The sequence below is a fragment of the Xenopus laevis genome, chromosome 4L (assembly GCF_017654675.1).
Source record: "Xenopus laevis strain J_2021 chromosome 4L, Xenopus_laevis_v10.1, whole genome shotgun sequence".
Classification (NCBI taxonomy): Eukaryota; Metazoa; Chordata; class Amphibia; order Anura; family Pipidae; genus Xenopus; species Xenopus laevis.
This window is the reverse complement of record NC_054377.1, coordinates 137,973,049-137,987,676: the sequence shown is the minus strand read 5'-3', so window position 1 is coordinate 137,987,676 and position 14,628 is coordinate 137,973,049. Positions and strand designations below refer to the sequence as shown.

The window sequence follows — 14,628 nt, the reverse complement described above, 5'->3', positions numbered from 1 at the left end:
TTATTTGTTCTATGGTTGGTATTCTATAGGCCTTGGCTTTGCCTCGATGGTTATCGTGTTTTTCTGTAACACCTACTACATCATGATCCTGGTCTGGGGCCTCTATTACCTGGTGCACTCCTTCACCAACACCCTGCCCTGGGCCACTTGTGGAAATCCTTGGAACAGCAAGGAGTGCACCGAAGTCTTCCTTGTAGACCAGTGCACCAATGGGAGTTCAGTCAACGCTACAGTTTCCGGCACACTGGTCAACATCAGCTGTGATGCTCTAGTAAATAAGCGCTCGCCCGTCATTGAGTTTTGGGAGTAAGTAATAATTACATCATTGACATTCTATAAACAAATATCAAATAATAACCTTTTAAAATATCCTTCCAAATTAAACATATAATTATTTACAATTAGTGCTTAGTGATGTCACATACCTTAATACATACCTTAAGCAAATAATTTGCCAAATATTCTAAAATGTAAGGAAATAACGGGAAGGAGTTCAATGGTGTGGCTGTATATTGTTATTGAACACCACTGGGACTTCTAATATCTTTATATTTACAATATTGGGTACATTATTCCTTATATAACTTTATCCAATATTATACAGGCTTCTAGTTAAGAATATTGTTTTTTTTTCATTTTCCTTTTATTAGAATGGTTTAGGGGAAGATAAGGACCACAAGGTTCCAAATTAGAGCTCCCTTAAACCAATTTGGGCAGAAGTGTAGGTGAAGCAAACACTGGTCTGGATTAACTAAATTCAAAATATGAGCTGACATCGCTCGAGGGGTTTGCTAAGTGTTTTACATTGGCTGATCTTGCTGTCTCATATAGACTTTTAGAACTAGCTTGTCACAATTAATGCTTACCAGTTGTAGATTGATATGGGTCCCAAATATACACTTTATGATCAGTCGCTGATTGGAGCTTGATTAGACTCATCAGAAAATCCTATTGGCTAAGGTCCACCTTAAACCAGGTTTGAACTGGGAGTCAAAATAGGTCCTGGCATTCAAAGAGCACCCCAAAGCAGCCCCCCACCAGCCCACTAAATAGTGATTTTCTATGGCATCTTACAGAAGCCCCTCTGATATTTGCCAGAACCCACAGATTGCCAGTCTGGGCCTGCCTTAAACTGCACGTGCAAACCATGGCTGAAAATTATGCATGGGTACCTACATGATCCCCTTTTTGGTACAAATGCCAAACTTTAGATCAGCTCAAGTTGTCTCATAGAAGAGGCCACATCAGGGAAAAATCTGCTCCTTTGGATCACCTAATGAGATTATCTTTTCATACATGACCAGTCTAAATGTAGCAGTTAGTTAAAGTTAATGATATACCTCATTGTAGCATTCTAGACAGCTAATGCCTTTTTCTAAGGGCCTTTCTTCTGAAATATAGAATTAGATAAATTCAAGGCTACAAAATACCTTTAACTTTTATAAATTCTGGCAAACACAGATATCTCACTTTTTCCTATGGCTACATCAGAATGAAGGCTTCATTGAATTCATCTCATGTTCTGATGTGTTAATAAAAACTTTGATATTCCTGCTTACCTTTCTCAACAATCTTCTTTCTTCCTGCAGGAGAAAGGTATTACAGATCTCTGGAGGTTTGGATGAGCCTGGGCAGCTCAACTGGCAGATGATCCTCTGTCTACTAGCAACATGGGTTATTGTGTATTTCTGCATCTGGAAAGGAGTTAAATCAACAGGAAAGGTAATACAGGGAATGATACACATTACAGCTTATTTATCAACACTGGGGAAATGTACGCTTTTGGGCAATTATCCATGTCAACCAACCAAATTGGTATTGTTGTACTCCCTGAAGCTGGCTAAAAAATAACTAATTAGTTATTGGTTCCTTTGGTCTACTGTCCAAGTTCAAATTTGCCCAGTGTTGGTAAATGAGCCCCTGTATGAACAGAAGCCACCATCTTTCATTTCTGCAGTGGAAATCTGATTATGGCTGCAGGCTTTCATATGCTTTTTAATCATCTGCTCTCCCCTCTGTCACTCTCCCTCTTTACCTCCCCTCTGTCACTCTCCCCCTTCCTCTCTGTCACTATCTCCCTTCCCCTTCCCTCTGCCTCTCTCTCTCCCCTTCTCCTCCCCTCTGTTGCTCTCCCTCTTCACCTCCCCTCTATCACTCTCCCCCTTCCCCACCCCTCTGTCGCTCTCCCCCTTCCCCACCCCTCTGTCACTCTCCTCCTTCCCCACCCTCTGTCTCTCTCCCCCTTCCCCACCCCTCTGTCACTCTCCCCTTCCCCTCCCCTCTGTCACTCTCCCCCTTCCCCTCCCCTCTGTTGCTCTTCCCCTCCCCTCTGTCACTCACCCCCTTGCACTCCCCTCTGTCACTCTACCCCTTCCCTCTGTCACTCTTCCACCTTCTGTCCCCTTTGTCTGGGGTCCTTCTGGGGCTTGACCCGGCCCTGGTTGTAAGGCCAGCTTCAGCCAGTGACACTAGCAAGTCCTTTACAATGTGTTGGAATAAGTTGCAAATATGTTCATTTCCTTATACCAAGAAGTGTGCTGTTTACTGAAATAACACCAAACTGGACCTGCATTTACTAATACACCAGTGCAGTAACATGCAACAATCAATCAATCAAACATATGTTTTCATCTATCTTACACTAGTGGACCTATCAAAGCTAACTGCTGGCTTATGTACTCATAAACATGGCACCTATATTAGTAAATGGCGCCATAAAAATGACTCCCAACAAGTTTACAGCCCAGAATTCACATAAAGATTTCCTTCCAAAAAATCACTTTTCATATTAAAAAAGGGAAATTATAGTTTCTTAAACAAGACAGAATGTTCCTGTAATTTCCATATTAGCAGGATGTGTACTTTCACTGGCTTATTTATGTAGTACCGGAAAATTAATACATAATGATCTATTCTTGGTACATCCAGTACCTAAACATTCTCCTCTCATTAAAAACGGAAACATACAATTGGATCTGCTCACTAAATGTCATTTATTTTTTATCTTTATTTACATTCATTGCCTTGAAAATATGATAATGATAAGGGATGCAGTCACCGTAATAAAAAGCACTATTTGAACACAATAAATCCTATTATGTAATGTAGGGTTGTTCTGCGGGAGAAAACAATATATCGGCAGTTAAAGTGACTTTTTAAGCTTGTGTGGGGGCACTTATTTCCTGCTCCTCATACAACTGTTTCCTATTGGGGAATTTGGCAGAAGCCTGTCATTTGCTCTTTAGAGCTTTTCAGAAAACCCAATAGCAAAGGCCCACTCATTTAGGAGGTCATTTACTTTACTTAATAGGTGGGTTGGTGAAATGTTTGGTGTAGGCTCTTCTTTAAGAAGGGTAATCGGCAGTGGAGGTGGTCAGTGTAAATTTGTAATACCGGCTCAATTTGCAGAAGTGGCGTCACACACCATTGTGACGTCAAGATCACAAAAAATCACCTGCTGACCCCTCACCCCCAGCTCAACTGCTGGATTTACGCAGCGGATTTGGCAGCAGCTGTAGAGGTTTTTTATTTTTTGGGGGGGGAATGAGGGGTTAGCAGGCTATGACAGCTCTGGGCAGCTACAACCAATTCCACAATAACTGTTACAGGTGAGTCCAGAGCGTCCGAGGAACAACAAACATCATGAGGCAGATTTACTAAAGGGCAAAGTGATTAACGCTGGCGACGATTTGCCAGCGTAATCGATTGCAGGCACTTTGCCAATTTACTAATTGGGGCAGGCGTAACTTCGCTAGTGAAAGAGAGATTGACGTTATGGCTTATTTGCACTCTGTAGCCAGGCAAATTTTTCCTCTGGCGAATGGACATTACTCCGCAAATTCACGAAAATGTGAATTTAACTGAACGTTACCTCTTTTGCCAGACTTGCCTTCGCCAGCTCAGACCAGGCAAAGTGCATTGGAGTGCATAGATCTTCCTCAATCTTCTGTTACTTACATCATATTTTTAGTGGAAAAAGTCCCAAAAAAAGCTGGCGTCCGTCTTTTCCTTTTTTTCAGAGTGATAGCCTGCAAAAGTCCTTAAAAATGTTTTGAATCAGGAGGGCGAAGATCAGGACTGGACTGTGCAGGCATAGATCAGATCAGGAGGCAGGAGCTGACTAGAAGTATAGAACAGGATGGTGCGGGCATAGATCAGGAGACAGGAGCAGAAGAGAGACTGGAGCAGAATAGCAAAATGACTGGATAGCAGAGAGCAGGAGAGGACTGGAGCAGAGAGCAGGAGAGGACTGGAGCGGAGAGCAGGAGAGGACTGGAGCGGAGAGCAGGAGAGGACTGGAGCGGAGAGCAGGAGAGGACTGGAGCGGAGAGCAGGAGAGGACTGGAGCAGAGAGCAGGAGAGGACTGGAGCGGAGAGCAGGAGAGGACTGGAGCGGAGAGCAGGAGAGGACTGGAGCAGAGAGCAGGAGAGGACTGGAGCGGAGAGCAGGAGAGGACTGGAGCAGAGAGCAGGAGAGGACTGGAGCAGGCAGGGCAAGATGCAGAGCAAGACGAGGGAAGATATAGACAGGGTACAAGTCAGAACTGAATAGGAAGCAGGAACCAGAAAGGCAAGGTCAGCTCAAGGTCAAAACAGGTTAAGGCAAGGTAAAAGTAGCGGAGAGCAGGAGAGGACTGGAGCAGAGAGCAGGAGAGGACTGGAGCGGAGAGCAGGAGAGGACTGGAGCGGAGAGCAGGAGAGGACTGGAGCAGAGAGCAGGAGAGGACTGGAGCGGAGAGCAGGAGAGGACTGGAGCAGAGAGCAGGAGAGGACTGGAGCGGAGAGCAGGAGAGGACTGGAGCGGAGAGCAGGAGAGGACTGGAGCGGAGAGCAGGAGAGGACTGGAGCGGAGAGCAGGAGAGGACTGGAGCGGAGAGCAGGAGAGGACTGGAGCAGAGAGCAGGAGAGGACTGGAGCAGGCAGGGCAAGATGCAGAGCAAGACGAGGGAAGATATAGACAGGGTACAAGTCAGAACTGAATAGGAAGCAGGAACCAGAAAGGCAAGGTCAGCTCAAGGTCAAAACAGGTTAAGGCAAGGTAAAAGTAGGACTGGAGCAGAGCTGGGGGGAAAGAACAAGGAAAGGTTCAAGGTAGGTTAGAACAAGGCAAGGAGGCTAGAGCTGAAACCCTTAGCAAGGGACAATGCAACACAGCTAGTCTGGGAAACAAATGCTTAGGAAAGGAGTGTTCGGAGGGCTGGCCTTAAATATGGCAGAGTCAGCCCTGATTGGCTGACTGCAAACCAATCCGGTTGCTGCTGGGATGGGGCAGCAAAGGCCTGGTAATATATAGTGAGCAACCCGGCAGGATGCTCACCTGACTCAGTGGTTAAGACATGCTGAAAATTCGCCAGCATTCGGCGCCCTGGACGCAACTTCCCATTTTAGTAAAATTGCGTTGTCTGAGCGAATTTTCACCTGGCGAAGTGTAGCGATGGGTGCGAAGTTGTCCCTGGCATATTTTCGCAGGTTAGTAAAATTACCCCCAAGTATGTAGGTGTTATGTAGGCCTATGGTGGAAATAGGTAAGGTACGACCAGGCTGTGGCTAATGGGAGAATCTCCAGTGCTCTGGCAGGTCTGACCCTTTCAACAATGCACATTATTTGACATAGACAGGGGTGAGCCTGGCCCCTTGCTCACCTTTTTGGAGCCGGAGGGGGTCCATGATGACGGCAGAGGGGGTCCAGGTGGGTCCACTATGCTAGTGCAGAGAACGCAATCGTGCTCTCGCAATTAAAAAACAGAAATTCAGCTCTTAAAGTTATCAGGAGCCACGTTTTTGCTGCCCATGGTAGCCAGTGGGGAGCTGCTGCCTGAGGCAAGTTTCTCAACTCAGCTCATTTGGGCAGTGCCCCTGGGCATAGGAATATAGGAAGCTACAGTTCTAAAAAAATTAAATATCCTCCCCCCCCACCACAACATTACATGAATGTCCAAGGCAAATATATAAAAACATTCCTTTTGACTTTATTCTCATATAACATTTCCAATGACTATATTCTCAGAAGGAACCTATTGCCCTAGGCTGGAATTCTTATCAGCAAGACAGTGGCTATTCAGGGCTGATAAGAGCCCCCACTTTCACTCCATCTTTCTCCTCCCTCAGGGGACCAATCACGGCTCACTCACGTAACTATGATGCAGGTCACGCTTCCCCTTTATTCTCTCTATCTCCTTCCCACATGCCTGACTGCACAGGACAGGTCGGATTAATCATATAGCTTCAGAGAGTTGATTCTCAACAGCTCTGCCTCCATTACTAATGATAAATAAAATGTATCACCTATAGGAAATTGATTCACCTTCACAGCCGCTCACTGGAACAGTTCCTATTTCCATTGCTAATGACTTTATCCTAGGATGGGTTTGAAGACAACAAAGGAAGGATGGAAGTCACAGATATCTGAATTCAGCAGCTTTTGTAAAGCCCCTAAAAATAAGGAAATGACTATTGTAAATGACAAGTCTCCATTATGAGAATGCGTTGTGAGTGAGCAGATAGTTGCACTTGATTATGCGAATGCCAAAATAACAGATCTTGGCTGACTTCTAAAGTGAAGCACCACTTGCTTAATTTTCCATATTCTATATATACAGATATCTATATTTATTTATAAATTCCATATTAAGCCACTAGGTGGAACATGGAGTTAAAGAAAACTCTTCTATAATCTTTGAAAAATGGCAATGCTGCAAAGACTCCACACTTCACTGACAGTATTCTTTTTATTCCTCTCTAAATAACTATAATTACTATAGTTACAGTGGTTGGAATTGCATAATTTTTTCCTCTTAGCATTCCTGAAATACCCATTATATTTCTTATGGATATTCTAATCTCTCTCTCTCTCTCTCTCTCTCTCTCTCTCATCTATCTATCTATCTATCTATCTATCTATCTATCTATCTATCTATCTATCTATCTATCTATCTATCTATCTATCATCTATCTATCTATCTATCTATCTATCTATCTATCTATTAATGGGAGGGTTATCCACTTTTTGGTTACAGCAAGAAGACCTTTCTCAAGTTGGGATATATATCTATCTATATGTATGGGACCTGTTATCCAGAATGCTTGGGACCTGGGGTTTTCTGGATAAGGGGTCTTTCTGTAATTTGGATCACCGTACCTTCAGTCAACTGAACAATCATTTAAGCATTAAATAAACCCAACAGGATTGTTTTGCCTTCAATAAGGATTAATTATATCTTAGCTGGGATCAAGTACAATGTACTGGGTTATTATTATAGAGGGAAAGGAAATCTTTTTTTAAACATTTGAATGATTTCATTGTAATGGAGTCTATGGGAGTTGACCTTTCCCTGATTCGGAGCTTTCTGAATAAGGGGTTCCGGATAACAGATCCCATACCTGTGCTTGCTTTTTTTTTCAGGTTGTCTATTTCACAGCGCTATTCCCATACGTGGTCCTGATAGTCCTCCTGGCCCATGGGGTGACACTCCCTGGAGCACTGGATGGCATTGTGTACTATCTTAAACCTAATTGGTCCAAACTTGCTGAAGCTCAGGTAAGATACTGGTACTCCATCAAAACGAGTCTAATATTGGGACTAACAGAGAGATATTTGGCAGTTTATACCTAGAATTAATGGCAGGTATTTTTGATTCTTGAATTTATTATTCTTGAATTCTTGAAGTTATTATCTGGTAGCCACTTGGGTGATGTTTTGTCAGTTTCCTCTGACACGCCTGTTTCTTTAGGTTCTAAGTAATATAATAACATGGTTCAATTTGTCCCAGTTCTATAGCCCATAATAAGCCTATAAGCTTTGACCAATTGAATAAAAAAAGCAAACATCTGGTTGATGACTATGGAATAAATAGATGGGACTGGTGATGGGTGAATTTCTCCCGTTTCGGTTCGCTGAAAGATTAGCAAAAGTCACAAAATATTTGTAAAACAGCGTCTATTCGTGTCAATTTTGATGCTTGTGTAAATTTTGACGCCGGCATTTAAGTCCACGTGCGGAAATTCACCGCAAATTCGTGCCTGTCCCATTTATTATAAATGGGATTCACTTGTGTTTAGTCTTCTGAGTGGTCAAATCATCATTGCCATGATTAAATGATAAGCAGGCATCTTTACTTCTAATAACCTGTAAAAAAAAAAAAAGCAAATGTAATGATGTATCTGTTCAGGAATTATTCTACAGTAGGGATGCACCGAATCCACTATTTTGGATTCGGCCAAACCCCTGAATCCTTTGTGAAAGATTCGGCTGAATACCGAACCGAATCTGAATCCTAATTTGCATATGTAAATTAGGGGTGAGAAGGGGAAAACTTTTTTACTTCCTTGTTTTCTGACAAAAAGTCATGTGATTTCCCTCCCCGCCCCTAATTTGCAAATTAGGATTCAGATTTGGTTCGGCCGGGCAGAAGGATTCGAATCCGAATCCTGCTGAAAAAGGCTGAATCCCGAACCCAATCCTGGATACGGTGCATCCCTATTCTACAGCCACTTTATAAGAAAGAGAACTAGCCACTTATGAAATTTCTTAGCCTAGGTCACCACTTTGCTTCTCATAAAGGTTTGTCTAGTTGTAGCTTGGCTTCTGCATAACTATTTGCCTCCAATTGAGTATTGCCTTGAACTCTTGTTCTTTCTACAGGCACAGCTCAAATAATAGTAACTCCCCCTTAATATAATATCCAAAACATAACTCAGCTCTCTGCCAAATCTGGATGGTGCTTTCTACTCAAGTCCTAAAACTTCATGGACATCACAGAGACTTAATTTAAGCTGACAGTACTGAGGAAAGTACCTATTATTATTATTATTACAGCATACACAGTATTAAACAGGCCTCTGCCTTGCCTTCTAGGTCTGGATTGATGCCGGTACACAGATATTCTTCTCTTACGCTATAGGGCTAGGTGCTTTGACAGCTCTGGGCAGCTACAACCGATTTCACAATAACTGTTATAGGTAAGTCGAGAGCTTTACCATGCACCTGTCTTGGGTGCACTTTTTTGATTTTATTTATAATATCAAAAAGTAATGTGTCAGAACTCACCGAATGGAAGAGGTTTTGATGAAAGCTGACCTCACCTACACCTCCCTCCGAAAATAACAGTCACTGGAAATGGGAACAGGACTGTACCTCAGTAGCGGAGTGGGCAGGAGTGCCGAAAATCCAAAACGTCAAAGCAGGCAGGGATGATCAGAAGAATGGTCAAGACGAGTCCAAGGTCAATGCAGGCAGCAAACAGCAGAAGTCAAAACAGGCCGAGTCGAATCACAGGAATCAAGTTTGAAGAAAATAGCTTAGGAATCAACACAGGAGCGATGATCACTTCGCAATGCAACAAAGTTCAAGGTGACCTTTTAACCTATAGCGCCGGCGTCGAAAAGGGCGCGAAAAAGCGCCAGCGTCAGGACGCCGGCGTGATGCCCGCAGAGCGACCGCGACGCACGCGACCGCGTCGAAACTGAGCGCCCGCGAGGCGCCCGCGACGGACGTAACCGCGACGAAACCGGGCGCCTGCGTATGACGTGGTGCTGGTCACGAAACGGGAGGCACCATCTTGAAAAGGGGCAGACATATCCTTACATTGCCCCCCCTCGACGGGCGGCCTCTGGACGACCTGAAGATTAGGTTTACTTGGAAATCTAAGGTGTAAAGTCTTGATCAACCGAGGAGCATGGACATTGTTAATTGGTTCCCAGGAGTTATCTTCAGGTGGATATCCTTTCCATTGGATCAGATACTGAAGTTGGCCTCTACAGATCCTAGAGTCCAAAATCTTTTGAACCACAAATTCTTGAACCCCTTGGACAATTGAAGGTTTCGGTGGTTGTCTCACACGATTAGGAAACACATTCTTAATAAATTTCTTCAGTAAAGAAACATGGAATACAGGATGGATCTTGTATTTGGCAGGTAATTGTAATTTAAAAGCAACTGGGTTAATTTGTTTAATAACAGAAAAAGGACCCAGGAACTTCTGTCCTAATTTTTTAGACGGACAAGATAATTTCAAGTTACGTGTAGAGAGCCACACCAAATCACCGACCTGAAAATTAGAATTCTTCAAGCGCCTTCTGTCCGAAAAATTTTTAAAAGACCGTTGCGCATCTTGAATAGTTTGTTGAAGGATTTCAAAATTGTGTTTCAGAAACAAAAGTCTCTCTTGAGAAGCTGGAACCGGAACTTCAGTAATACCTGGAAGAGACGTAGGATGAAACCCAAAGTTTGCAAAGTATGGAGACTGTTTAGTTGAATCATGAACTGCATTGTTATATGAGAATTCTGCTAACGGTAATAATGAAGCCCAATCATCCTGTGAGAAAGAAGTAAAACACCGAATATACTGTTCTAAGGTTTGATTGGTTCTTTCAGTCTGCCCATTGGTTTGGGGATGAAAAGCAGAAGATAAAGAAAGCTGGATATGAAGACCTTGGCAAAGAGATTTCCAGAATTTGGAAGTAAATTGTGACCCTCGGTCAGAAATTATTTCATTTGGTAACCCATGTAGACGAAAAATTTCCTTCACAAAAACACTAGCTGTAGTAGCTGCAGACGGAAGACCTCTTAAAGGTATAAAATGTGCCATTTTTGTCAACCTGTCTACTACAACAAAGATGGTATTGAACCCTTCAGATACAGGCAATTCCACAATGAAGTCCATAGAAATACTATCCCAAGGTCTCTTAGGAACAGGGAGTGGATGTAGTAGTCCCATGGGTCGGGAACGTGGTTCTTTAAATCGAGCACATACTTCACAGGACAGGACATAAAGTTTACAGTCCTTAGACATCCCAGGCCAATAAAATTTCCTTTGAGCCAACTGCTGTGTCTTCCTAACACCAAGATGACCGGATAAAGGATGATCGTGAACAAACTGAAGAGTCTCCAGACGGAGATCTTTGGGAACGAACACCTTATTGTTGACTAAGACAAGACCATCCTGGACAACAGCATCTTTAGGGCAGCAGTCTTTCGAGTTGGCGGTTTCCCGAATCTTGGTTATTAACTCCGCTTGGAGAAGAAAAAAATTAGCTGGAGACAATATATTTTCGACTGAAGTATCTTGTTCATCCATCGAATATAAACGAGATAGGGCATCAGCTTTCCCGTTCTTGGACCCAGGTCTGAAAGTAACATGGAAGTTGAACCTAGAAAAAAAAGGGCCCATCTCGCTTGTCGTGGACGGAGTCTTTTGGCAGAACGCAGGTACTCCAGATTCTTATGATCAGAAAAAACCAGTGTAGGATGATTAGCTCCCTCTAATAGATGTCTCCATTCCTGAAAAGCAGCTTTGATGGCGAGTAATTCTCGATCCCCGACATCATAGTTTTGTTCAGATCTAGACAGTTTCTTAGAAAAGAAAGCAATGGGGTGGAGTTGCTCCTGAATGTTGGCTCTTTGAGAAAGAACAGCACCTATAGCTGACTCGGAGGCATCAACTTCGAGAATAAAGGGCAAAGCTGGGTCCGGATGTACTAAGATGGGTGCAGAAGTAAAATGACTCTTCAACTCTTCAAAAGATGACTGTGCTTCCTTTGACCAATGAAATTTCTTAAGGGAACTGGTAAGAGAGGTGATGGGAGCAATAATTTTAGAAAAATCTTTAATAAATTTGCGATAAAAATTGGCAAACCCAACAAATCTTTGCACCTCTTTTCGGCTGGAAGGAGTAGGCCAGTTCAACACAGCAGAAATCTTACGGGTATCCATTGCTGTCCCATTAGCGGAGATTATAAAACCGAGGAATTCAATAGTGGTCTTCTCGAACTCGCACTTTTCTAGTTTGGCATAAAGTCTGTGAGTTCGTAACCGTGAAAAAACCTTTTTAACATGAGTTCTATGTTCTTCCAAAGATGAAGAAAAAATGAGAATGTCATCTAGATAAACAATAACAAATAAATCAAGAAAGTCTCTGAAAATGTCATTGACAAAGTGCTGAAAAGTTGCAGGGGCGTTGCACAGACCGAAAGGCATAACGAGATATTCAAAATGCCCATAGCGTGTCCGGAAGGCTGTCTTCCATTCATCACCTTGTCGAATATGTACCAAATTGTAGGCTCCCCGAAGGTCTAATTTGGTAAAAATACATGCTGAACGAAGCCTTTGAAAAAGTTCTGGAATTAGGGGCAGAGGATATCGATTTTTGATTGTAACTTTATTCAAGTCCATGTAATCAATACAAGGTCGCAAAGAACGATCCTTCTTTTCCACAAAGAATATGCCAGCCCCAGCAGGTGACGTGGAAGAACGAATGAATCCCTTCTTTAAGTTCTCATCAATGTAATCTTTAAGAACTTTGAGCTCAGGCTCAGATAGGGGGTAGATTCTTCCGAAAGGAATAGCTGCTCCAGGTAATAAGTCAATTGGGCAGTCGTAGATCCGATGGGGCGGAAGAATATCCGCTGCCTTTGCATCAAACACGTCAAGGAATTCATGATAAGGTTCAGGAACCAGTGACGATCTAGCATCCTGAGACACCATATGTAAGGAAGTTTTACACGGAAGATGCTGAGAACAGAAATTGGAAGAAAACTTGACTTGCTTAGTGTGCCAATCAATAATTGGGTTGTGAACTCGAAGCCATGGGTATCCTAGAATCACAGGATATAATGGGGAAGAAACAACATCAAAGGACAGGGACTCAGTATGCTGCTGAGTTTTTATTGACAGGAGAACAGTTTCATGCAACACAGGACCAGAAGAAATGTTCGAGCCATCAGCCAATCTCACCACCAATGGGTTAGTCTTAGGTAACAAAGGAATGCGATGCCGAACAACCAGGTCTTGGTCAATGAAACATCCGCACGCTCCGGAATCAATTAGAGCTGGAATCTGGAGACTTCCCTTTGGCCACTGTAAAACAACATTAATGGAGATAAGAGATTGACCATTATTAGCACCAGTCTTTATAAGAACAGGTTTAACCATCTTACTGGCAGGCTTGAGTGGGCAGGTAAGCAGGAGATGACCCGCAGCTCCACAATACATGCACAGGTTTAGGTGCCGTCTTCGGAGTCTCTCCTCAGTGGATAGGGGAGGACGAATGAGACTGATCTGCATTGGCTCTGGGTCCGTGGAAGTTGCAAAAGATGTGGGTACGGACTTGACGGGAGGTAAGGCCTTAGGAACTAGCCAACTGGGGGAAAAGGCTCCAGCACCCTCCAGACGTCTCTCCTTGATACGTCGATCAATCTGGATAACAAGTTTAATGAAGGGCTCCAATTCATCAGGTGGCTCCACACGAGATAGTTCATCTTTTATGGCCTCTGAGAGACCAATGCGGGACTGGTGTTTGAGGGCAATGGGACCCCAACGGGTATCAGCAGCATAATTACGAAAGTCTGTAATATAGTCTTCCACTGGTCTTTTCCCTTGGGTTAGACCTCTCAAACAGGCCTCTGCAGTTACCTCTCTCTTAGGATCATCATAGAGCTGGGCCATGGCTGATGCGAAGTTGTTGAAGTTCCCCAACAACGGACTATGTTGCTCAAGCAGGCGGTGTGCCCAGGTCTGAGGTTCATCAGAGAGGAAGGAGATGAGGAATCCCACCTTGGATTGTTCAGTGGAATAGATATGTGGGTTCAACAGGAACTCCAATTTGCAGCTGTTTACAAAGGACCGAAATTTCTTACGATTTCCAGAGAATCGTTCAGGTGTAGCCAATTTAATCTTGACAGGCGAAGAAGCAGGAGGGGGTGCAGCTATGACAGGAACAGCCACCGCGGCTCCAAAAAACTCCGGAGGGGCAGCAGCAACAGCAGGTGAAACAGAGGGACCAGGCAAATTCTGGAGTTGGGTTTGGATTTGCTGATAACCCCCTTGGAGATCTTGAACCACCTGGGTGAGGGCTGCCAATTGCTGAGTAAGGCGATCCATGGCGGAATCAGTTTCGGACTCTTCCATCTATTTGGCGAAGTGATACTGTCAGAACTCACCGAATGGAAGAGGTTTTGATGAAAGCTGACCTCACCTACACCTCCCTCCGAAAATAACAGTCACTGGAAATGGGAACAGGACTGTACCTCAGTAGCGGAGTGGGCAGGAGTGCCGAAAATCCAAAACGTCAAAGCAGGCAGGGATGATCAGAAGAATGGTCAAGACGAGTCCAAGGTCAATGCAGGCAGCAAACAGCAGAAGTCAAAACAGGCCGAGTCGAATCACAGGAATCAAGTTTGAAGAAAATAGCTTAGGAATCAACACAGGAGCGATGATCACTTCGCAATGCAACAAAGTTCAAGGTGACCTTTTAACCTATAGCGCCGGCGTCGAAAAGGGCGCGAAAAAGCGCCAGCGTCAGGACGCCGGCGTGATGCCCGCAGAGCGACCGCGACGCACGCGACCGCGTCGAAACTGAGCGCCCGCGAGGCGCCCGCGACGGACGTAACCGCGACGAAACCGGGCGCCTGCGTATGACGTGGTGCTGGTCACGAAACTGGAGGCACCATCTTGAAAAGGGGCAGACATATCCTTACATAATGATATTGAAAATATTGAAAAGCAACATTGTGTCCTACTAGCTCTTCTATTTATTCTCCATAAGGGAAAAATGAAATTGCCTTAAAGTGGAAAAAAAAATCTGTACAGGTATAATAAAAGTCCTTTTCAAATTAAACATGAAATCCAATTTT

At 43.8% G+C, this 14,628-nt stretch overlaps 1 protein-coding gene across 1 annotated transcript in view; it reads left to right on the top strand.

Annotated features, from left to right (window-relative positions):
* Nucleotides 1-14,628, top strand: part of slc6a8l.L (solute carrier family 6 (neurotransmitter transporter), member 8 like L homeolog) — a 64,615-nt gene that overhangs the window by 38,007 nt on the left and 11,980 nt on the right. The window contains exons 4-7 of the mRNA XM_018259105.2: nucleotides 30-306; nucleotides 1,590-1,722; nucleotides 7,403-7,537; nucleotides 8,855-8,958. Of these exons, the coding sequence (XP_018114594.1) occupies nucleotides 30-306; nucleotides 1,590-1,722; nucleotides 7,403-7,537; nucleotides 8,855-8,958 (649 nt within the window). The remainder of the gene's footprint in view (nucleotides 1-29; nucleotides 307-1,589; nucleotides 1,723-7,402; nucleotides 7,538-8,854; nucleotides 8,959-14,628) is intronic.